Raw genomic sequence first — 26033 nt, forward strand, 5'->3', positions numbered from 1 at the left:
TGTGATATTCTCTCTGGGGTTTGCTTTTATATGGAATAGTGCACAGGAAAAGAAGTCGCACACCACTGGTGAGGTGCTGGACCAATGTTTGTAATCCACAAAAAATTCCAGAAGGTCCTGTTTATTCAAAACACGTGACAAACCATTCCACAACCAACGAGTCGTTTCGGGGCCCCACGGGGTCCCCTTTGTCAAGGCTACAGTACAGAATGGTAACAATGTGTAATTACATGAGGGTAATATAAACCAGTTTTCCCACATCAGACCACACCTCCCATTTAAAAATTGCCGCCAAAAAATTAGCATAATTAACATAATTGGCTTCATTGTCAAGATAAACACATATGCATATAAACGTTTATATGATGTAATATCAATAATAATCAACCAGGTTAACAACATCTGCCAGTCTGTGCATTTACCTATTAAGGTGCTCTATTTGTCCACAATGGAACTGCCCCAGGTGTGTACTGAAGCCATCTCCACACTGCAAGTAACAACTCAACGCTGCTGGCGTGTAGGGGGGAAATCCCGCCTCCCTCTGGTCGTTAGCAGCCCTGGGTCGTCTGCGAGACAGTTCTCGCTGGTCCCTGGCGCTGTCACTCGCCGTTAGCCAGCTCCACCCCCATTGACTTCACACTGTGATTCTCCGATGGCCGACTCCGCCCACCTCGGATTCTGCGGCCAATCGTTGCGCGCCTTGGTGCTAAGCCACGCCCCCTGTCACATTGCTCGCTCCTAGCCTACGGAGCAAAGCGGGGGAACCGCCGAGTGCTGGGGTCGCTAGGTGACCAGTAAACACTGGTCTACAATGTGAGATAAACAGGAGCTGCAGCTCAATAGCCCACAGCTCCTGCTGATAATTCAATGGGGGCTTGTTGCATGCTGTGTGAGTCATGACCAGCCACATCAAAAATATTGTACAGGCAGGTGGATAAATATGACCATTGCACAGCATCTGACCATGCAGGCACTATGCAATGCTACAAAAGCAGAACTCCACCGCAATTACTATGCAGCCTGCAAATTACAGACTATATGCATTAATGACAAAGCCAACATTACAAAACCTAGAAATTGCGTCACATATCTAAAATGACCAAAGCGTAATTGCATGCAAGGTGCTGTTGGGGCTAACTGTAAAGCTGGCCATACACTGGCCTGATTTGCCGCCGTTTCGACAGCAGTGTCGATCACTGGGATCGAATCTGCTGCCAATCGTTCACGCTACACGCCGAATTTCGATCCATTCCGTCCGATCGCGCCATGCAGAAAATAACCGTCGATCGCCCGCGGGTAAAGAGCGCATCGCTAGCGGAGTGCCCAACGACCGACGCAATAGAGCCGCATACATTACCTGTCTCTTCTCTTCTTCTCCGTCTCAGCTCTGGTCTGGTCTCCGGCATGCTTCCCTTCTTCCTGTCCCGGCAGGAAGTTTAAACAGTAGAGGGCGCTCTACTGTTTAAACTTCCCCCAGACAGGAAGAAGGGAAGCATGCCGGAGACCAGAGCGGAGAAGAAGAGCGGAGACCCGGGAGTCGCGCCGGCGGAGCAGGTAATGTATGCGGGATGGGGGGAAGCGGCGGCAGCACCACCACCACCACAGATTGTGAACGGTTTCAGGCTGAAATCCGTTCACAATCTATTTGCAGTAAAGGTAGCCATACGATCTCTCTCTGATCAGATTCGATCAGATAGGGATCTGTCTGTTGGTCGAATCTGATGGCAAATCGACCAGTGTATGGCTACCTTAAGCATTTACTCACCCTGTGTAGAAAAAAGATAAAACCACCAGAGGGACACCACAGTGAAAAAATATGGACAAACACCTGAGGGATGGAATAAAGAAGAATATAAAGTTTAGAAAAACTATCTACACTGTACATATCAACTGGCAGTTACAGCACAATAAATCACCTCTGTTTCAGAAAGCAAGTAAGGCTGTTATTAGTGTTCAAGCCACCTGGTGCTACTGTATTGAGGGTATAAATCCAAAATGCTTCCCTTTGTAATAGGGATTGTTTATGGTCACCTCCTCTCCTTGGCGCCTGTACTCGTTCTATGATCATACCTCTAAAGGCGTGAACCTGATGCTTCATCTCCAAAAAATGCAACGCTACTGGCTTGGTTGCATCGGGAGTTTCACCCTTTGCTACCGCCGCATACATCGGCCGGATATCGCTGCGATGGCGTTAAAACCGTTTCTTAAAAGTACCTGTGGTCATGCCCACATAGGCCAGGCCACAGGGACATTTGAGCATGTAAACCACGTGATCTGTGTCACAGTTTACATAGTCACAAATGGCATATTTTTTGCCACTCTGGGGATGGGTGAATTTATCGCCAGTGATTAATGAATTGCAAATGTTGCATTTATAGCATTTGAAGCATCCTGTTCTCTCAGAAAGTTTGAATCCCTTCTGCATATATTTTTGCCAGGGATCCGCTTGTACCAAAGCACTGCGGATATTCTGACAATTCCTATATGCAAACAGCGGTTTAGTTTTGACCACGGGGGCTAATTTTTTGTCAGCCATTAAGACATTGTGTGTGTTTTATATGGAATAGAACCGTCTCTTCCCTTGGCTCACGGAGTCACAGAGAGGGTCACTTTAAAGAAAATGTAGAAAGAAATGATTTTTGCTGTTTTTATTTTTTTCATCTGGAAGATAGTAAAATATCGATTATAAATAAAAATGTGACAGTGGTCTGGAGCTCTGTCCTTTGCAAATGTTCCTGCTGGTTATACTCTCAAGCTGTGTAAGAACAAGAAACTTCTTGATTTACTGCTGTGTGGTAAATTGAAGACGGCTCCATAGTGTAAAATGTTGCTTAAAGCAGAACTTTTGTACAAGTAAATATTATTATAGTCCTATTATAATAAGTGTTCTTAAACCCCATTGCAATCACAGATTATACAAACAATACCTGAAACTAAGGCCTCGATTCATAAAGCATTCCCGCATTCGGAAATGCAAAAAAACGCTCACTTTACCGACCACACACCAAAATATGCATTCATAAAGGCTTTTTCCGCATGAAAAGCCGACATTTGCGAGCAGAGTGATCAATCACCGCCTTGCGCGGTGATTATCACAGCAACAGTAACAAATGTCAATTCATAAAGATTAGAGGTAGCGGTATGCGGACGGGTATTACCGCTACCTCTGATGTGGCGAGAAGCGTGCGGAATCCGTTGCAGTGAATGGGACAGACCTCCCAAGCAGCTGCAGAGAGAACACCGCACGGAGGGATTCCGCCTGCTTCCCCTGTTTCCGCACGTCTCCCGACAGCCTAACGCCTGCCTACAGCGGAGTATCTCCGCACGTATATCACAAGTAGCTAAATTTTTATGAATTACCACCCTGAAGGCGGAAATACCGACAGCGGTGTTTCCCCGCTCGACTTTCCCCGCTCGCAGGCAGTTTTATGAATCGAGGCCTAAGTCTGCCAGTCTTGTGAAAAATGTCAACAAATTGCAGTCTATACATACATCTAAAAAAAGCTGTGCATTACAATAGACACCGCCAATTTAACGGTTATTAAAATATTGGTAGATGTACTGATATTCTATTTATGTATCTTTACTGTTAGTACAATATTGGTAGTTATCGATATTGTACTATGACTTAACCTTTAGGCTGCTTACACACAGGGACGTTACAGGCGCACGTTAGTGCAGTCTGTAACGCTCCCCCAACGTACAGCAATGTAACACAAGTGGGCTGTTCACACTGCCCACGTTGCGTTACATGTAACGCTGCACATTCTCCCGAAAATGCAGCATGCTACGGCGTTACAGCGGCTTAAGCCGCGTTAGACTGTTTGCACATGCTCAGTCATGTTGGGGAGGAGCGGAGAGCGGCCAGGCACATGGCTAATTAATATTCACTGCACGTTGTGACGTGCAGTGTTTACTTCCTGGTGCGGCCGCTCTGTGCGGCGATTGGCCGGCGGGACCACGTGATGCCACATGCGTCCAAGAGTAGGCATCACGGACGCCAGAGTGAGCTGCACAACGCGGCTCACTCTGACGTCCACATCGAAGAGTACCAGGCCTTGTGTTAGGTGCACGTTATGCGACCTTAACGTAGCACCTAACGCAATGTCTTGGTGTGCAAGTAGCCTTAATTTTACCTAACCCTCACCTAAGCCTTCCCCTACCTATGCCTACACAACCCCCCCCCCCCCCCCCCACCACCACCACCACCACCACCACCCCAAACATGCAACTAACATTAAAGAGGAGCTATCAAAGAAACAAAGTCATTCTATAAACCCAACATACCTATAGAGCTTTTAGCCAACAATAATAGAAGGCTTTTCCTGTGTCTTTTATCACAGCCTGTGTGAAGGAATGCCTCCTATATCAGGTTTCAGCTTGTGTCTGTGACTGTTTGCAAGGCTGTACCATGTAGATAGGTGCCCCTTCCCTGTCATTATTCACAACGGAATGATTTTCTGTTAATTTCTGCCCTGCTCACACACACACACACTGCTTTTTCACAGATTGTATGAGAACAGGTAAGAGACTTCAAGTACAGAGCAGCTTTTAAATGGGAGTTTTACTGTATTCCTGTTCTTGCATGCTTACCCCCTTCCATTTAGGATGATTTCTTCCTGGCTGTAACACTTGACTGTTTACTTTAAAACTGCGTGAGGCAGAGAACAGAGACACATGAGCAGGGCTTGCAACTTATGAGTTATCATAAGCTGCAAGTATTTTGATGCTATATCTCTTCTATCTGTGGTACTGAAGACATTTCAATCACAGGATTTAAGCCAGTAAGTACTGTCTCTGTATGCTGGAAGCAATTCTCCATAGTAATGCTCTCAGGGAAAACTGATCTCTTTATGTGGCATTTAGAATTTCAGTAAACTTGGAGAGTTGTCCTTTTAACCTCCCCCCAATTGTGCCCAACACTAACCCTGCCCCCCACACATTCCTTACATTAACCTTCAGCCATAGCCATGAAATATACTGCCCTGGACTTCCACTATAATATAGCAGAACTCCGGCACTCTCTGTAGCTACTACTTATCCCATGCCCAAATTACTGCCACTGTGTGATCATAATCGCCACCAGTTTGTACAGTGTCCCATGGCGGCGACCAAATTATCAGGTGCGAAGAAGTTAACTGATTCACAGTCTATATACTAGACTATACAATTACTCATAAAAGCAGCTCGTACAGTTTTCTGACACAGCATGCAAAACAAAAAGGGGTAAATTAGGTTATTCCATCCACTTCACAACAATCACTGATGGCCCATTCATACACTGGTGCTTTGCCCCCACAATTTGCACTTTGCATAAGCAATGCCCAAGTAATCCTGCAGCATTTTCATGGCAATTGTGTCGCGATTTTCATTTACTAGAATGAGAATCGCAAAACACAGAAAGTAATGCAAAATCGCAAGCGCTGATTTTCTGTTTACAAGTGTAAATGGGCCCAGAGCCTCATTCCCTGTCAATGGACAGTGGGAGATTTGACTAGAGAAGAGGGATACAAGTTGCTGCTTGCTCAGTTACCACTCACCAACACCAAGCACCAACTGCTAGTGTGGTGCTTAGGAATTCTTGTATCATGTAATGGCTGCACTGTAAATGAGAGGAACCCAATTGTAGTGAGAATCCCTTCAGTTGTTACAGGGGACTGTTTGGAGGCAGATGATTACAACACCTGCTTAGCTGATCACATGGCAGTACAGTGTTCTCACTCTTTATTCCTGCTGCCTACCATTTCACTTTAGAAAGGAACATATCTAACATAAATGCAAGTCCCTTGTCTAAAATAACATTATTACCTAATAAAAGCAGTGTTTTTAGTATATGCAGGATGTATTTATTTGACTTGGTTGTGACAAGAAAACTATATTCCTGCTTTAGATATTGGTCTCCAAGTCAGCAAACTTGTCATAATGTTCTAATGCTGGAGACTAAGCCTTCTATGCACATAGTTCAGGGCCGTGTGCTGTGCAGATGTTATGTTGTTGCTATCAAGGAGGGCACAGAGACAACAGTGCAGTATGTGACATAACCAGAGGCGGTATGGAGGAAGGAGGGGAAACAATTGCCTTGGCTTGCGCTTGGTCAAGATGATCCAGCAATCCAGATGTCCGCCGTAAGACTTTACCAGTCAAACTAGCGAGTAGGAATTTAAAAAAGTAAATGTGATTTTGTAATAATCCCTAATAATAAAATATCACAAGAAATAAATAAAACAAAAAATATGTTAAACACCATAAATTCCCTAATAACAATCAAAGGACAGTTGTGCTCTTAAAGCATTCCTCTAAGAGGTTTTAAAATCGCTGCAGTGACCATGCAAGCCATAATGCAATATTTTTATTCTGTTGTAATTTAATAGCCTGTTGTGGACGCAGGCTATTGAAATCTGTGTCCTATTTTCAGCCTCCTATTTCTGTCAGGACATTTCAGTATCCCAGCGCTGTGTGCTCCCACTACAATCATGCTTTTGTTGGTGCTAAACTCAGCTGTATATTGACAACTGAGCTTTGTGCAGCAGAATTGGCTCCTGACCCAGTGATTACTGTGAGCCAATAACCGTAATCACAAAGGAAAAATTAAAAAAAATGGCTCTGGTCCTTAAAGTGTGCCCAAGCTAAAGCTCGGGTCAAAAAGTAAATACTTGCCTAAGAAGAGGGAAGCCTCTAGATCCAGTAGAAGCTTCCTTAACCATCCTCTGGCCCCCCAATGCTGACTGCAGACACCCCGAAGATTACCTACATGGATATTGGGGCCACACTCCTCTTCAGGCACAAGCATGGTCGTACTGTGCCAGAAGAGGTGCGCTTTTCTGATGTTTTGGAGGGTCCCGGGCAGTGGTGAAGGACCAGAGGACAACGTGGGAAGACTCTGGTGGATGTAGGAGTTTCCCTATCCTTCGGTAAGCATTTGCTTTTTTTTTTTTTTTTTTTTTATGGCTCTGGTTTATTTTTAAGGGGCCAGAGCCTGCGGGTCCTAGAGTGGTTACATCTGACAAGGCAACAGGTGCTCTGTGTTTATTCTGAACAGGGGAGGCCACTGCTACAGAATGAATGCCCCATGTTCCACTTGGTACCTTGTCTAAATAACTGTTTCTACTCCCACTGCCAAAGTATGATAACTAATACCTCCTCGACTATAGGTGGCCAGATTGACCCCTGCAGTGTAGGTAGCCAGGCCCAACCCCCCCATTATGGAGGGTGCAGCAGAGTGTGCACCATCCAGAAAGAGGGACACAAGCAATCCGGCTTCCTCTTTTTGGCTCCAGCAAGACAGTGAGGCAATTGTCATAGTTTAAAAGGACATACTGTAAATGTCAGCCTCTAAATCCCTCTCATTACAAGTGTCCTTTAATCCCTGAAAGCGGAAATAAGAATATGAGATACCAGGAAGGTTATATATACCACATAAAATAAAATATCTGTTGAGTTTGTTTCAGTTCAGGTTTGGTTTAAAAGAAGCCTGTAAGGACCTTAAAACAACATTTTCACTTCCCTGGGGCTTCTGCTTCCGCCCCCCCTGCAGCTGCCCTGTGCCCGCGCTGTCACAGAACAGTCCTCCGGTCCCCCGCGACGGCCACATTTCAGTATCGCCGACTTGCAATTTGATGGCTATTGTGCCTACACGGCCCTAGCCACGCACATTCTTGTTTGCGCTCCCATACTTGCGCCTGTGTGGTACGCTCCCAGTGATGGGATTGTGAACGAGGGCGCCCCCCAGCAACGGCCGTGCAGGTGCAGTGGCCATCAACTTGCAAGTCGGCTATACTGAAACTTAGCCACGACGGGACCGTAGGATCGTTCCATGATGGTGCGGGCACAGGGTGGCTGCAGGGGGCTGGCAGAAGCCCCAGGTAAGTAAACAGTTTTTGTTTTTTTTAAGGTCCTTTTAGGTTTCCTTTAATATATCCTAGTTCCTGTCCAGATGGGGTTGGGGGATCCTCTCTTATAGTGTCCTTTCGATTCCTGGAAAATACATTATTGGTAACACTGACTTGTTAGAATGGTGCCTCTCACCTTGCAGCATCAGAAAACCCAGGTTTAAATTTGGGCCAAAATATATTACCGAGTTTGTATGTACTCTTTTTGTTTGTGCGCTTCCTACAAGCCTCTAATTTCTCCCCACATACCAAAAACATACTGATAAATTGGGTTCTCTCTCCTTTCCTAAAGTTTTGCCCGAGACTTAACTGACCGGGACAACAGACAGTGACATGGTAGGAGTTTGATTTCTGAGTTCCTTTGAGTGATAGTTAAACATAACTGTGTGCTCAGTAATGTGCATTGGAAGATATCAGTGTCCTATTAATACATAATGATATTATAATAGTCTATGGCTAGCATAATTGACAATATGCAATTGCGCGTTGGAAGAAATCTTTAAATGTAATTTTTAAAAGCAGCCACTAGGGGTAGCTGTTAGATTAGTTATGTGTATGAACAGCTACAAAAAAATATGGGTATACTTGCACATAAGCAAGAGATTAATCAGTGCTCTCTGCTCGGTCCAGTGCTTCTTTAGTGTGATTTTATGCCAGTCTTTAAACTGTCAGCGGGCATTTGCTTCATCATCAAATCACACCTTCAACAAGACAGCAGAAAGGATGTTATTATTATGAATATGTCAGGTAAAGCACGTTTTAGGAGCTGAGGTGCTGTACGTGTCAAATATTTTCATTTCCGTGGAGTTTTTTTGCCTTCATGTTCCATTTCGCAAGCAATTATTTGACCCTCAGGTTCTACATTTCTGTCCAATTTATCAAAGTAGAACTTAGGCTAAAAGTATTCTCCTGAAAGTAAAGCAGTTTCAGTGCAACCCAATAAAAGTGGATAACTCTGCTTTGATCACCTCCTGAAATATGTGCAAGTCATTGTTTATCACATCTATCACCGAGTGAGACTCTGGAGTCTTACTTCTGTGTGAATTATATTGATTTTTACTTTTCTTGGAGTATTGACTGTGTTTGAGTGAACTGTTTAGACATTTTCAGTTACACCAAATGTAGCCACACATCCTCATTCCATAGCGCAACACAAAGAGCTATCTATATTACTTATCAACCGTTGTGCGTCCCCTAGTGGCCGGACCGCACAATGCCTTCCAATCGGTTGCGACACACAGACCATGCAATCTCGTGGTCGCAATTGGTGCGCAGAAACCGCTGGAACTTGGCTGCAGACAGACCAGAAGGAGGCGTGCGAACTATAAAACACTAAATACTAGGCTGCCACCATGGGAAGAGAAGTCCCCAGTGTGGCGTAATATGTTGGTGCTTTATAAATACAATAAATAAATATGCACGGATGCACAGCGGCGTACTCACATCACACCCACCACCTACTGCGCTCCCACGGTGATGCTGGCATGTGCAGGTGGCAGGGGGTTTACTGGTGATGATAATAAGTGCAGTGTATATCAAAAGATTTAAGATATTGCCATCTTTAGAGCAGTTAGGAAAATGTACTGTTACCAAAGGCAACCCCCCTACCCCAAACACCCCCCCCCCCCCCAAAAAAAAAACACAGTATAGCTATGTGTTTGGACATATAATAAGGGGTGTGTGGAAGGACTTAAAGGGAAGTTTACCTATCCATAACTTAGTCCCAAATAAAGGTATTTCAATACACAAACTGCTGATATTTGTGAGCTACTGTTTCAGCCTGCTTCTCTTGAAACACTGCATTCATGTACATTCCCTTTCTGCATGCACAAATGGTGCAAATGAAATCACTCTCCCACAATTCTTTAAACGTGCCCTCAAAACTCGCTTTTTCTGTCAAGTATACGCTCTACAGTAGGCCAGGTACCTTTTGACCTCTGGCCAATTTGTACTCCTACTAGATAACCTAAAACACAGTGCTTTTAGGTAGGAATATTTTACACCACCCCTCCTCTTGTACTCTAACCCCCCCCCCCCCCCTTTCCCTCAGCTCTATTCCTTTACATTCCTTTAGATTGCGAGCTTGCATGGGCAGGGCTCTCTCATTCTTTCGTGTCTGGAATTAGTTACAGTGCCAAAATTCATATGAATAAATGTGTAATTACCTGCGCTGTATTTTGTTCTGAATCTGTATTTTGTACCAACTCTTTATTTTGTATATTTGTGTATACCATTGTCTGTATTAATTTTAATTCCATGTTTCTTACTTTCTTTGTACAGCGCCACAGACTATGTTGGCATTTATAAATCAATAATAATAACTCTCTGAGGCCACCTTGAGTTTCACTGCCTACTATATATTTTCTGTGTTGCAGTTCCATAACTGCTTTTGAACTAAAGAAACTTGCTGATTTTTATTTATTTTCTCTAGATATATTTTTGTTTATATTGTGATATGAAAGAATGCTATGCATGCAGACTTGGAATAAGTGATGGGTTCACTTTTACTATTTGCATTTAATCATTTTATTTTTCAGAATGAGCAGTCTAGTCCAGCTTGTAGAGAGTTTGAAAACTCGCATGGAAGCACCAGACTACGAAATGGTAAGAAATCATATTTGTCTTATTATGTTTATATTTATGGCAGGAGACACATTACAAAATAGCATATTGGTCTAAACCTATAACACATGAGTGAAAATCATACACTCTGACTACACAGAGCCTTCATTGATCATACCTTGGCACACCCCAAGTGAGAGTCCAATTTGGGTCTTGAGTCATCGATTGGGTGACCACACCACGTGCACTGTAGGTCCGCTGAGTGCACTTTTCACTTATGTGTTATATGTTCATACGAATATACTACCGTATTTTCATGTATACTCAAAAGTTATATATTATGTACTAAGAGGACTTTTCCAATTCAGAACATGTTTACCAGTATATTTCCCTATATCTCTTAATTATTTCTTAGTTTTTCATTGCTTTTGGGTTTGCAAAGCATGTACATTGTTGTGCTAATGATTATCACTGCTTCACATATGCAGTGTTAATTGACACAGTTACATCAAATAAATCATTCACTGCAGCTGATTTTAGGGTGGTCCTACAACGACTGACTTGCTGGCCTTTCAGATACTGATAGTACAGTGACACAAGTTTCAACAGCCTGGAAAGGAAGTGTACAATAATGTACAGGGAAATGTAACTACAAAACTTTGTCCAATTGGACGAGCCCTATAGTACTGAATTAAAAGTTAGAACTTTATTTAAATATCTTAAAATCCATGTGGAATCATCACCTAAAGTATTACAATACAGGGTACCCACATGTATATGTACTTTACCACTCAAATGCTTATGGGGAATATCTAGGGGAGGTCCTGGTCAATCCCCCACCACCCCAAATGAATTGTGCCCTGATGTGGGGTGTCACTAGTCCCCACTCCCCAGTGGTTACAGTCCTAGGTGCAGTCAGACTCAAAGGGGTTCATCTGTAATAAAGTAGCTAGCTAGTTGGCCAGCAAGAGCAAAGTACCCTTGTACATGCACGTAAGTAGGGAACCTTCATATGCTGGAAGGTTACATATACAAAGTGCTCCTATATACAGTGGCACTACTCCATTCAACATGTTTTACCAAAAAGGCTTCGCCAGGAGTGCGATAGATAAAGTGCAGTGATAGCAAACAAAAATATACACTATACACAACATGTACAGCATTCCCCCATCCCCCTCCGCAGCAAAACAGCCCAAGTCAGAGCTGGTAGCCTCAGGTGTACTTGCCTACACCTGCCCATGAAATAGCCTTTGAGACAATTGCCCAATTACTTTTAAGCCCTTGAAATGAAGAGATTGTGTTAAAAAAAATGCTTTAGCCGATTCACATTTTTATGCAATCATTTTGTTCACTCCACTGAATTAAACCTGAAAGTGTGCACTTCAATTGCAATTCATTGTAGGCAGCATGGTGGTGTAGTGGTTAGCGCTCTTGCCTTGCAGCGCTGGGTCCCCGGTTCGAATCCCAGCCTGGGCACTATCTGCAAGGAGTTTGTATGTTCTCCCCATGTCTGCGTGGGTTTCCTCCGGGCACTCCGGTTTCCTCCCACATCCCAAAAACCATACAGATAAATTAATTGGATCCCCCCTAAAATTGGCCCTAGACTACAGTACTTGAACTACAACTACATAATAGATACAGTACATAGACATATGACAGAGGTAGGGATTAGATATATATATCGTATATACTCGCATATAAGCCGACCCGCATATAAGCCGACCCCCCAACTTTTCCCTGAAAAAACGGGAAAAAATGATTGACCCCCATAAAAGCCGGGGGTAGGAAATGCTGGATTGGTGCAGCCCCCAGTGTGTCCCAGTATAGCTAGTATAGTGCCCAGTATGGGTAGGTAGTGCCTCAGTTTAGCTAGTATAGTGCCCAGTATAGCTAGTAAAGTTCCCAGTATAGCTAGTATAGTGCCCAGTATAGCCAGTATAGTGCTCAGTATAGGTAGGTAGTGTCCAGTATAGCTAGTATAGTGCACAGTATAGCCAGTATAGTGCCCAGTATAGGTAGGTAGTGTCCAGTATAGCTAGTATAGTGCCCAGTATAGCTAGTATAGTGCCCAGTATAGCTAGTAAAGTGCCCAGTTTAGCTAGTATAGTGCCCAGTATAGCCAGTATAGTGCCCAGTATAGCCAGTATAGTGGCCAGTATAGGTAGGTAGTGTCCAGTATAGCTAATATAGTGCCCAGTATAGCTAGGTAGTTGCCAGTATAGCGCTCCCCCCGCGGCCGCCGCTGCTATTACCTGCTTAGGCAGCGGCTTCCTCTAATTCGCGTTCCCCTCTCATGTTGCATATAACTGTATCACAGCAGCGCGCCCGGCGCTGCTGCTGTGACGATGCAGGGGGTAGGAAAGAGCGTGGCTCCCTGTAGCTGCGATCTGTATCGCCGTTACCAGGGGAACCGCTCTTTCCTGCCCCCTGAATCGTCACAGCAGCAGTGCCGGGCGCGCTGCTGTGATACAGTTATATGCAACATGAGAGGGGAACGCGGATCAGAGGAAGCCGCTGCCTAAGCAGGTAATAGCAGTGGCCGGGGGAGGGGGGCGCGGACCACCAGGAAAGACTCGCATATAAGCCAACCCCCCCCCCCACACACACACACACACACACACACACAAACTTTTGACCCCCTTTTTGGGGGTCAAAAATTCGGCTTGTATGCGAGTGTGTGTGTGTGTGTGTGTGTGTGTGTGTATATATATATATATATATATATATATATATATATATATATATATATATATATATATATGTATATATATATATATATATATATATATAATATTTTATACTGTACAGCGCTGCGTAAGATGTCGGCGCTATATAAATACTAAATAATACTAATAATAATTGTAGTAATGTACAGAACCAAAATGAGAAAAAAAGTTGTCTGTCCAATTTATGGACCTAATTGTATCTCGTGTCAAGCTATGAAAAGTAATGTGCCTTGTAGTTACAGTATAACCATTGCAGAAAGCAATTAATGTATGCATCATCCTCATACCGTCCTTCATTTTTTTGTAAGAAACACATCCTAGCAGGCCAAGTTGTGTGTTGAATAGTAGTGTGTGTTGAATAGTCTGTGTAGGATATTTCCATGTTTGCTCTGGCTTCCAACCAGTAATTGTTGACCCATATTTAAAAAACTGTGTTGGCTTCTGTCTAAACCAATGTAAAACATACATTTTTTAATAAGCAGTGATAAGAGCGTAGTGGCTCTATTTTAATGTTCATTTATATATTAGGTACTGTACTGGTCCATAATATCGTTTTTCAGATGGAAAATAATGTTATGATTAGGGCCAGTCTTGTTCATAAAAGCCTACCCCAGTATACCACATTCAGTATTCTCTACAGGATAAACCAAATTGTACCCTATAAGACAGAATCACAAACTTCCCAAACAAAGTATTGAAGCGCTATGCCATGCTTGTCCTCCTTCCTTGGTACTGAGCAGCATGTCTGTACAGCCATCCAAATACTATAGTTTTGGATGATAGAACTGTCTGTAATTCTAGTATCGCTTGTTAGTACAGAAGCTGCCTAAAATGATTTGATACATTTATAATTGTGTTGTTGATTCTTTTGGTTTAAAAAATGACCCAGAAAACCCTTTTTTTTTCTCACCCATTTGTTTTTCAGATTCACCAGGCTGGTCTCACGTGTGATTATGCAGAGCTTCCGCACCATGTCAGCACAGAAACAGAGATCGAGGGCCTTATGCAGTCCATGAAACATGTACTAAAGCATCTTCCAAAGCCAACCCTGGTCACATTAGCCAGGTAGTAACAGTTATCAGCACTGTAAAGTTTGTTTGCCCTCACAGCAGTAGATTTCTTTTTATCCTTATCCCATTTTGCACTAGCAGAAAGATGAAAATCCCTGGTATGTAAAATGTCCTCCATATGCCACTATCCTGAAGGATGTTGGCTGCATTTGTATGGTTGTTTATTGTAGTTGCGATATACAGTACAATTCGCATGTGGTGCAGTCTTTTTTTTTTTTTTTTTTTGTACCAGTTTAAAGAGAGAACCTGAGGTGGGTTTCTGCAATCAATATTAGGACACAGAGGCACATTCTGCATACTATCACCAGCCTCTGTGTCCTTATAGTGTGCCTCCAGCCACCCCCCTGTGCTCTGCTGTCCCCCCTTATAAAAACCGCCAGGCTAGCGACACACAGGTTGTCGCTAGTTGGCTGTTTACATTCAGGCTGCCACTCTCCCGCCTCTAGCACGGCTCCCTGGCTGCGTCCCTTCCCTCCCCGCCTCCATAAGCTTCCTCCAATCTGCTTACAGAGCAATATGGTGTATATGCAGAGCTTCTGTTTGGGTTCAAGGTGCGTTTGTAGTTCTTGGGGGGGCTAAGCGCATCTCTGATGGAGGCCATTCGGAAGCGGCCTGGTGTTGCTCTGATCCACCTTTTGCGCAATTTTCGATTTTACTTGATTAGCCGCACCCAGGCTATGCATATACATAGGTTAGGATTTAGTTAGTGTTAGGCCCCTCCCATGGAGGATTGAATTCTTCGCAGTGGGAGGGACGAGTACTTAATAGGTTGCATGCAAGCTGTTACAGGAAACCAACATCCTCCAGTGGTAGACAGGTCATGTGTATGCTCGGTGTGTATTATATCCCACAAGTGGGGCTTGCACTCTTTTGCAGGTAGGCACTTGCCTATTTTTAAGTAGCGCTGTTCATTTCCTTGCTATGTACTAATTTAATTCGTTTTTGGTCAGCTGCTCCCACTTAACAGCCATGCTTTTGGTGTATATGCAGAGCTTCTGTTTGGGTTCAAGGTGCGTTTGTAGTTCTTGGGGGGGGGGGGGGGGCTCAGCGCATCTCTGATGGAGGCCATTCGGAGGCGGCCTGGTGTTGCGCTGATCCACCTTTTGCGCAATCTGCTTACAGAGGCGGGGAGGGAAAGGACGCAGGCGGGGAGCTGCGCTATAGAGGAGGCGAGGGAGCGGTGGTGAGTGGGGGGGAGCAACTGGAAGCACACTATAAGGGCACAGGGCCAGATTTATCAAGCATGTCTGAGACAAAATATTGGTAGGTTTTTAGAAATCCATGCAGAACTGTCTCAGGCATCTTAAGAAATCATTAGATAGTGCAGATTCCTTCTAAATTTGTTGTAAAATAGGAGGAGTTAGGAAGGTCTCTCAAACAGTGCAGTGTGTGAGGGGAATTGCTGTTGCTGAGGTAACCAACACACCTGCTGTATTGATAGCAGCATGCTCTGAGGAGGAATTCAGCAGGGGGAGGAGCACAACATTTCTCATGTCTAGCCTACACTCTGCAATCATGTCTAGCCTCCAATTCTACATCTGTAGAACAGCTATCAAGCACGTCTTAATCTGTGCCAGTTTAGGGATGGATTTGCACTTTTTTTTACCTGTAGTGCAGCTCTAGAAATTCATGCTAAATTGCCACTATTACCTAGGATTTAAGAAGGTTATTATTATCATGCAGAACTGTTCTCCCTGTTGGTTAGAACACATTAAAAAGAAAAAACTGTCGGTAATGTGTTGATAAATCTCCCCCACAGAGGCTGGTGATAGTATGCAGAATGTGCCTCTGTGTCTTAATATTGATTGCGTAAACCCACCTCGGGTTCTTCTTAATGAAGATTTCAGATGCAATTTTCAGTGGTTTCAGTCAAAAAAATCATACTGGATACATATTGCATTTTATGTGCAGTTTGGATGTGGAAGTTATTGTGAACAAGTGGTTTTAAGATCCATATTATTATGTTATCATCCCATTTGACTATATGCTTAAAATTATGAAGTCTTCACATCCCTATGCTGTAACCTCGCAGAACAGAGAAATGCTAGTCCACTCATTCAAGTAGGGGTGGGACGGCGAATCCACGAATCCCTCGAATATTGAGAAATATTCGAGATTCGTGGATTCGAATCCCGACGCAATTTCCCCCTAAACGAATCCGCCGAATCCCGCTGCATCCCCGCACCACCGCCGATCCCCCGCTCGTCCTATTCCGACCCCCCCGCACCTCCTCCGCTCGCCGCTTGTATAGATGTGAGCATTGGCTCACCTAACACCTGCCCTGGATTCCCTACCTGCCGCCAGCGCAGAGCCGCAGACCTCTTGTTTCCTCCTCTGTTCCCTCTAGTGATCCGCTTTTGCATCGCGTCATCACTGAAGCGCCGAGCGGGTTACTAGAGGGAACAGATGAGGAAACAAGAGGTCTGCGGCGCTGCGCTGGCGGCAGGTAGGGAATCCAGGGCTGGTGTTAGGTGAGCCAATGGTCACATCTATACAAGCGGCGAGCGGAGGAGGTGCGGGGGGGTCAGAATAGGGCGAGCGGGGGATCGGAAGAGGACGAGCGGGGGATGCAGCGGGATTCAGCGCTGGATCCCCTTGTTAGGTGAGCCGATGCTTTTTTTTTTCTTTGTAGGGGGTGAGCAGAGGAGGCGCACAGAGGGAGGGGTACCCTAGCTAGCTACACTGAGGGTCCCTATACCTAACTAGCTACACTGATGGTCCCTATACCTAACTAGCTATACTGAGGGTCCCTATACCTAACTAGCTATACTGAGGGTCCCTATACCTAACTAGCTATACTGCATGCCCCTATACCTAACTAGCTATACTGAGGGCCCCTATACCTAACTAGCTATACTGAATGCCCCTATACCTAACTAGCTATACTGAATGCCCCTATACCTAACTAGCTATACTGAGGGTCCCTATACCTATCTAGCTACACTGAATGCCCCTATACCTAACTAGCTATATTGAGGGTCCCTATACCTAACTAGCTATACTGAAAGCCCCTATACCTAGCTATACTGAAGGCCCCTATACCTAGCTAGCTATACTGAGGTCCCCTATACCAAACTAGCTATACTGAATCCCCTTATACCTAGCTATACTGAATGCCCTTTTACCTAACTAGCTATACTAAGGGCCCCTATACCTAACTAGCTATACTGAATGCCCCTATACCTAACTAGCTATACTGAATGCCCCTATACCTAACTAGCTATACTGAATGCCCCTATACCTAACTAGCTATACTGAATGCCCCTATACCTAACTAGCTATACTGAGGGCCCCTATACCTAACTAGCTATACTGAATGCCCTTATACCTAGCTATACTGAATGCCCCTACACCTAACTAGCTATACTGAGGGCCCCTATACCTAACTAGCTATACTGAATGCCCCTATACCTAGCTATACTGAATGCCCCTATACCTAGCTATACTGAATACCCCTATACCTAGCTATACTGAATGCCCCTATACCTAGCTATACTGAATGCCCCTATACCTAGCTATACTGAAGGCCCCTACCTAGCTAGCTATACTGAAGGCCCCTACCTAGCTAGCTATACTGAAGGCACCTATGCCTAGCTAGCTATACTGAAGGCACCTATACCTAGCTAGCTATACTGAAGGCACCTATGCCTAGCTAGCTATACTGAAGGCACCTATACCTAACTAGCTATACTGAATGCCCTTATACCTAGCTATACTGAATGCCCCTATACCTAGCTATACTGAAGGCCCCTACCTAGCTAGCTATACTGAAGGCCCCTACCTAGCTAGCTATACTGAAGGCACCTATGCCTAGCTAGCTATACTGAAGGCACCTATACCTAGCTAGCTATACTGAAGGCACCTATGCCTAGCTAGCTATACTGAAGGCACCTATACCTAGCTAGCTATACTGAAGGCACCTATGCCTAGCTAGCTATACTGAAGGCACCTTTACCTAGCTACCTATAGTGTGAGCACCTAGCCTGCCTACCTATACTGTGGGCAACCATTCCACGGAACGCAGGATTCGTTAGATTCGGGATTCGAAAGGTTCGAGATATTCGAGAACCTTTTTAGATTCGGATTCGGATTCGAAGAAATTGTGGATTCGTCCCATCCCTACATTCAAGCTAATAACTGCCATGAGAGGAGCACAAGAAAATGGGCAACTGCATACAGAGCAAAATTTAAAGGGATCTTAGATAGACATAACACCCATAATGAAGCCGAAATTGTTGGTTCCACATATCCATAGATGTGGAATCTAGACAAAACGGAATTTATGATCTTCCCACCCCGGCCATCCACGAACCTCCCAGATGTGCATGTCACTGTTAACCACACTACCATTCGCCCTACCTCTCAAGCCCACTGTCTGGGTGTCACCCTGGACTCCGCACTCTCCTTCACTTCCCACATCCAAAACCTCACAAAGTCTTGCAACTTCCACCTTCGTAACATCTGTAAGATTCACCCTTTCCTGACCTCTGCCACCACCAAACTCCTCATCCATGCCCTCATAATTTCCCGCCTTGACTACTGCAATGCCCTTCTGTCTGGTCTCCCTATGACCCGAACAGCCCCACTGCAGTCCATCATGAATGCGGCAGCCAGAATTATCCACTGCTCCCATTGCTCCACCATGGCAGATCCCCTCCTAGAATCCCTCCACTGGCTTCCTATCCAGTCCAGAATCAGATTCAAGATACTGTGTCTGACCTACAAATCTGTCCACAAAACCTGTCCAACCTACATTTTCCGATCTTACTCAGAGGTACACACCTAGCTGCTTACTCCGCTCTTCCAATGAACTTCGCCTAACCGCCCCTCGCATCACCCAGTCCCATGCACGCCTCCAGGACTTCTCAAGAGCTGCTCCAACACTATGGAACTCCCTACCTCCACCCATTAGGGCAGCCCCCTCCTTCAACATCTTCAAGAAAGCCCTCAAAACTCACCTTTTCACTCTGGCCTACTACCCCTCTCAAGTGCTCTAAACCCACAGCTGAACTCTGGTCCCCTACCGTTCGTGTCCTTACCTCTCCCTCTAGATTGTAAGCCTTTGGACAGGGTCCTCCTCCTTTCGTGTCCTACCTGATCATACACCTCCATTACTGTGAACCCATGCTATGCATCTGAGTGAACCTAACTTACCTAATCTCCATGCTCCATCCAGTGACTGACTAAGCATTACCTGGTACTCATACTGTGCTGTGTGGTCTGGTTTTCTTGTAATCCTGTATTGTCATATTGCTGTATGTCACCCCTAAATATTGTCTGTAACCTAAACTAATGTTCAGCGCTGCGTAATATGTTGGCGCTTTATAAATACAATAAATAATGTGTGAGGGAGGCATTGAGCCGCTGCAAGGCCAATGGCATTCAGAAGTCCCAGTGCTAGAGATAGATGCATACACATCATACATAAACAGAAAGTGCATCACTATGACCTACAGATCTAATAGGATTCAAAGAAAAAAATGTGAAAGTGCAGCAAACTTACATAAGGTCACCCGCAGGGCCAAATACCACATATCTTGTGTATGCAGCTAATCATCATGGAGGTACTACCAGCATATTACACCTACATTATGTGGCCTGACTCCATTGGCAAAAAAAAAAAAAAAAAAAAGCTAATACAGTTTGCTAAACTGACAGCTGTGCACTTGAGGCTTATGGGTAGAAATTAAATAACATTGTAATTTGACTGACTTCTCCTGAAATAAACATGTTATTTTATTTCTACCCATAGAAACAAAGTAACATTGCAATTTGACTGACTTTTCCTAAAAGAAAAATGCTACTTTGTTTGTGTTTTGTAACCCAGTAATAACCCCATAACAGTAAGTAAAGCATGAAGGAATGGACTGCAAAATTGGTAAAGGATGTATTTTCTTCCACTGCTGCCCACAAAGCTTCAGGGCTTTTCACCACACTATACACCTTTCTCCCTTTCTATAATTGATTTCTGTGCCATTTTGAGATATTTTTGGGTCTCTTGTTGCCAACCAGGGACCAGAACACAATGTCAGACGTTCTACACCATTGACTTCAGTAGAGTTTGTATTTAAGAATATCTGCCTTTTCGGCATATTCTGTTAAATATTATCTGAGCTGAATCTTGCACTTTTGTATTACTATTATTATTATTATTATCTACTATTCGAACAACAATACAGTTTGAGGGTTTTGTTGCTGTATGCCTATCCGGTGGACTCTTCCCACTACCTGTTCTGACATAAAACGAGTAAATATTTGGTAAAGAGTAGCAAAGAACCCCCATTAAGTTTCCTTTGCTGTACCTGGGACCACAAGAGGGTTTATATTAATGTCACTGAAGATATAGACACAGGAATTGAGAAACAGCGTGTAGAGTAAAGGTTTCTAACCTTAGTTGACGCTCTTCCAAGCTTCAATATTCTTTACAAGAGTAATGAGCGAAAAAAGCTGCTATCTTTGTTTGAAAAAAAAATAAAAAAAAAAATCTCCCATATCAAAGGAGAAATAAAGGAATACAACATGACATAGTCAAGATAAAACAATGAGATAAACTATTATCAGGCATATAATCTAAACATAGCTCATTATCATTAGTATAGAAAACGAGAAAGTCATACCATAGTTACTTTGAAGCAAGATTTGCGCCATAATGGTTGTAATTTAGGTAATTTGGTCAAAAGTTTACTACTATCATATCTGAGGATAAGGCCTGCATCCGCAGACCAGCCATCAGACGCGTTAATGGAGTCAATTCACCTCGTATAGTAGTTGTAGAGTGGGTGTAACGGGGGCCTCCACAAATATGGAGGACCTGGTTGGTAGTTTGATAGGGGTAATAATTGAGCGGTAGGTATCGCAGTCCTAAAAGACATACCATTGTGACCACATAATGACAAACTTTTCAGACATTTCTTCACTAGTATGAATCAATTCCTCCATCTTAGCAATTTGTTCAATTTTCTGAAACCATAGGGAGATGGGAGTTGGCTCTAGAGATTTCCATTTTAACGGAATGCACGCTTTGGCCGCATTCAGTAAATGTTCAACTAACGATCTTTTGTAAGATCGCACAGTGTCTCTAGTCAGGTGCAATAGAAATACGTCTGGTTTCCATTCAAGGCTCTCACTTGCAATCTCCGTAATCAGGGACTGGACCTGTTTCCAAAATGAAATGATCTTAGAACAGGACCACCAGATGTGGAGCAAGATTCCACGAGCATTTCCACATCTCCAATATGTATCTGAGACCACAGGAAAACGCCTATGGAGCCTGGAAGGGGTTCTGTACCAGTGAGAAAGTAATTTGTAGTTCATCTCTTGCACCAGTACACTGCAAGAGCTTTTGTGTGTTAAAATACATACTTTCTACCAGTCCTCATCACTAATTGTAATTTCAAATCCTAATTATGGGTGCGCAGGTGCTGAATAATATGGATGGAGAATTAATCGATAATAAATGGATCAATATTTTATTATAAAAGTCAAAATTACATGCATAATGCACATGCATTACCCTCAATCACACTGTATCCATACATGCATGGGAGTCATATGGTGTCCATTAAAAAATGTATAAATTACATATATACTTAGAGATTAGAGATACTCTTTCAGTCTTTTAGTATTTTTAAAGAAAAACCCTGCGGAGTCTCTAAGTATATATGTAATTTACACATTTTTTTAATGGACACCATATGACTCCCATGCATGTGTGGATACAGTGTGATTGAGGGTAATGCATGTGCATTATGCATGTAATTTTGACTTTTATAATAAAATATTGATCCATTTATTATCGATTAATTCTCCATCCATATTATTCAGCACCTGCGCACCCATAATTAGGATTTGAAAGTAGTGTTTTTTAAGGTGGGAGGAGGGGGATACCCACCTCATCTGGGAAGCAGCAGGTGGGCAGTATCAGGATCTTTTTAGCTTTATTCAGGCAGCGCCATCTAACTTTTGTTGTACTAATTGTAATTTGTAGACGCTGTTCCCATGCTTCTTTAAAGAGAACTTTTTGTCCTTGTACTAAAGCGAGGAGCAATTGGTACAAGCAAGTGATCAAATGCCTTTAAAGTGAATTTTGCAGTACCATTTGTTCATAATCCGTCAACTTTCTTCCAACCCCACTACTTGATTTAAAGGTGGAAAGAAAGCTTCTAAGCCCTCAAACCTTTTTCTTTATTATGTGTTGTTTCTTCATAGCATTAAATAGGGGAAACTATGCATGTTTAAAATGTGTATTTTATTCATTTTCCTTCAGACATTTTACCACTCCCACTATAGTGTTCTCCAGTTCATTTTCTTGCAAATCTTCCCTGGTGCTTCATATAACCTAGGGCTGGCTCACACTGCAAGAGCTTTTTGTAAGCTCGTGATTTGAAGGCTCTTGCTAATGTAATGCTATGTGTGCGTTCTCACTTGAGGGATGTGATTTTATAAAAAATCCCTCATAGCATTAGCAAGAGCTTTCTTTTTAAATCACTAGTGCTTAAAAAGCTCTTGCAGTGTGAACCAGCCCTTAAATGGCTGATAATTTGCTTGGAAATGAAAACCACAAGACTTATCCATGTAGTCTTTAAAGGGGCACTATGGCAACAAATTTTAAAATGTAAAATATGTGCAAAGATAGACAAATAAGAAGGATATTTTTTTTCAGAGTAAAATGAGCCATAAATTACTTTTCTCCTATGTTGCTTTCACTTACAGTAGGTAGTAGAAATCTGACAGAAGCGGCAGGTTTTGGACTAGTCCATCTCTTCATAGGGGATTCTTAGCATGGCTTTTATTCTGTATAAAGATATTCCCGAAAAAGCATTTAAACAATGATGCTGGCCAGCTTCCCTGCTCGCTGCACAGATTTTTGGCAGTTGGACAGAGCAACTGCCATTCACTAAGTGCTTTTGAAAATAAATAAATCCATGAGAATCCCCCATGAAGAGATGGGCTAGTCCAAAACCTGTTGCTTCTGTCAGATTTCTACTACCTACTGTAAGTGACAGCAACATAGGAGAAAAGTAATTTATGGCTCATTTTACTCTGGAAAAGATGTACTTCTTATTTGTATATCTTTGCATATATTTTAAATTTTAAAAATTTTCGCCATAGTGTCCCTTTAAAGAGAACCAGAGATGAAGCACCCTCATGTATTTTATTACATTTACCAGTGGGAACATGACAGTAAACACCTACCCTGCTTTTAGTTTCATTCTTCTCTGCTTAATCTGTCTGTTATCAGCTGTGATAAGAATCCACAACTGAGCATTCAGTCTAGATTTGACCTGGAATCATTATAGCTGAGTCAGTCTTCTGTGGAGTCTTTCCAAGCCCGCCCCCTCCTGGCTCAACTTTCCTGCTTTGCATACTCAGAGCTGAGGACATGGGAGGGGCTGCTCCTGCAGAAAGAAGCTCTGAAACAGACAAAGTGTGGGGCTGTGTGATCTGTGTGCACTGTGCAGCCAGTCATCATTATTATCTACTGTATGAAGTTTCATTTCTATGAGAGACTCTTACAGGCAGCCACATAGCATACCAGAATAATAAAATTGAAAGGACACAGATGAAAGCCTGCAGCAGCAGCCCTGCCTGTCTATAGTTTCATAGAGCCTAGACAGCACATCCAGAACAGCTCATAACCTGGAAGCAGAAGGGATATGAGCCGGCGGGCATATTGGATTTTTCCTGGAGCAATAATGGATAAAAAAACACTCAAAGGCACACATCTGGTTCCCTTTAACAACTCTGGTTCCCTTTAACAACTCTGGTATCAATGAAGTGGTGAGGAAACTTCTGACACCACAGGTGCATCTTTCCAAATGTGCTGCCATTATGCATTCTGTTTTCTTTTCACTTGGACAGTGCAATGTTACCTAACTGAATGTGTTTAGTGTGTGTAAGCTGTTCAGGAGATTATTGTGAGATAACTTTGCTGGATTACTATAAAGCTCTCCCCCTTGACTGACTATTTCTTTGACGACAACGCTCCCCCACCCACCAGGTGAAGTTATGCACGCACCACTCCTGTGTCCCTCTGCCCCCACCACACGGCATAGAAATAGAACATGTTGTCAGCTGCACAGTTGGCATGCACTGTACAGGCCCCCCAGCGATGCCACCTAAGGGGATCAGGTCCCGATGGGTGACGCCAGTCAAAGTTGTGTATGCCCCTATAGGCCTGAGGGCGCTTTTAGATTTAGCAGCTTATTAGCTTACAGAAAAATCGCAGGATAATCCCTGATTCTTTTACTGCGATTTTTAAGCAAGTCAATGGCAGCATTTAAAAAAAAAAAAAAACAGAAATGCAGTGCTGACAGATCAAACGTGTGTCTCAGGCCTCACCTTAAATGTTTACAGTGCAGTGTCAGATTTCATCAGCAGATGGATGGTGATGTAATTATAATGTGGCATTGCAGCTTCCGTTAGGTCTTGCAGATGCTACAGTACTACATGCAGTAGTCAAGGCACCTAGAATTCAAGGCACATAGAATAGGTTTGCACAGATGGCTTCAAAGACAAATAGTGGCAGAATGCAGAATTCTTGTAATTGTATTTTTCTATGGAAATCATATATATTCTGACCTCAATATTAACTCTCTGTTCTCCCCTAGATCTAGTTTAGATGATTACTGCCCTTCTGATCAAGTTGATTTCATTCAAGAAAAAGTCCTGGATGTCCTGCGTTCACTTTATGGCACACTCGATGTTCATTTAGAGTTTTCTCCTGGATCGTCTTCTATTTGAAGTTACTTTACATGGTTTTCTCTTAGGGATTTACATTTTATTTGTCAATGTTATAGTGTGCACATTTAAAAAAAATACAGTTTGTAAAGATAGAGCTATACCAGCTTCCTCAATGGCAGTAGCAGAGGTAACCATTCACGATTTCTTCATCAAACTCCATTCACATCTGACGGTGACAGCTGCAAAGTCCATCATTCCAACATTTAAAGATTACCTAACGTAAAAAAAGACAGAGCCTGTCATGACAGGCTCTGTCTTAATGCTGCATGGTGGGAAGGGCCTCAGGCATAAATACTTACATCATCCAACATCTTTGGGACTCAGGTGATGCTCTACCCTCTCTGCAGGAATGCAATCACTGCCATGTTTTCAGCCACTAATGGCCACCGGCTGCTGAGCTGGGGGCCGGCTACTGCAATGCAGGTGAATTGGGCCACAGTCTCTGCAGAGATTATGAAAAAAACCCTGCCATGCCTGCAATACCGAGGAGGTGGACTGATTACCTCAGAACAGGTACCATCATCAATCAATAAGACAGAGAGGTCCATATGCTATTCACTTTTTCGCCTGAGTTTTCAACCAGGAGATAATTTTTCATCTTCTATTTAAAATAACTTTCCAGCACTTTTCAACAAAAAAGGAACCAAAAAGTAAATGAAAAAGTACTATCAAAAATATTTTGAGTATTTTCTTGCCTTCTGGTGGCTTAAAAGGCATTTTATTGACAAGTTTAAAAAAATTACCTAGGAGAAAAATCAGGGAAAAAAATTGTATATGGGCCAATGTGTCTACCCAAGCTCTGTGTTTTGTAATTTAAATACTCCTTGAGATTGCGAGCACAAAGTCTCCTTATAGTCATTGGCTGGCTCATTCACTCTAATTCTAGCCACTGTACACCATTTGCTGTGCATCAAACGGTTGCATTATTTCAAGGAAGGCAGTATCATTGGATCGAGACACTTGAGACCTGTCAACCATGGATACTGCCTCTGAGGATGTACCATAAGTATAGCTATTTCTCTAAGCAGGATATTTTTTTATAG

At 43.2% G+C, this 26033-nt stretch overlaps 1 protein-coding gene across 4 annotated transcripts in view; it reads left to right on the plus strand.

Moving 5' to 3' along the window:
* C5H5orf22 (chromosome 5 C5orf22 homolog) overlaps nucleotides 1–25088 on the plus strand; it is a 69648-nt gene extending 44560 nt beyond the window's left edge. For all 4 annotated transcript variants that reach the window (XM_068236741.1, XM_068236742.1, XM_068236740.1 and 1 more), the window contains exons 7-9: nucleotides 10427–10493; nucleotides 14103–14242; nucleotides 24858–25088. In XM_068236741.1, the coding sequence (XP_068092842.1) occupies nucleotides 10427–10493; nucleotides 14103–14242; nucleotides 24858–24990 (340 nt within the window). In that variant the 3' untranslated portion in view covers nucleotides 24991–25088. The remainder of the gene's footprint in view (nucleotides 1–10426; nucleotides 10494–14102; nucleotides 14243–24857) is intronic.
* Nucleotides 25089–26033: the final 945 nt, after the last annotated feature.

This window comes from Hyperolius riggenbachi, chromosome 5 (genome assembly GCF_040937935.1).
Source record: "Hyperolius riggenbachi isolate aHypRig1 chromosome 5, aHypRig1.pri, whole genome shotgun sequence".
Lineage (NCBI taxonomy): Eukaryota > Metazoa > Chordata > Amphibia > Anura > Hyperoliidae > Hyperolius > Hyperolius riggenbachi.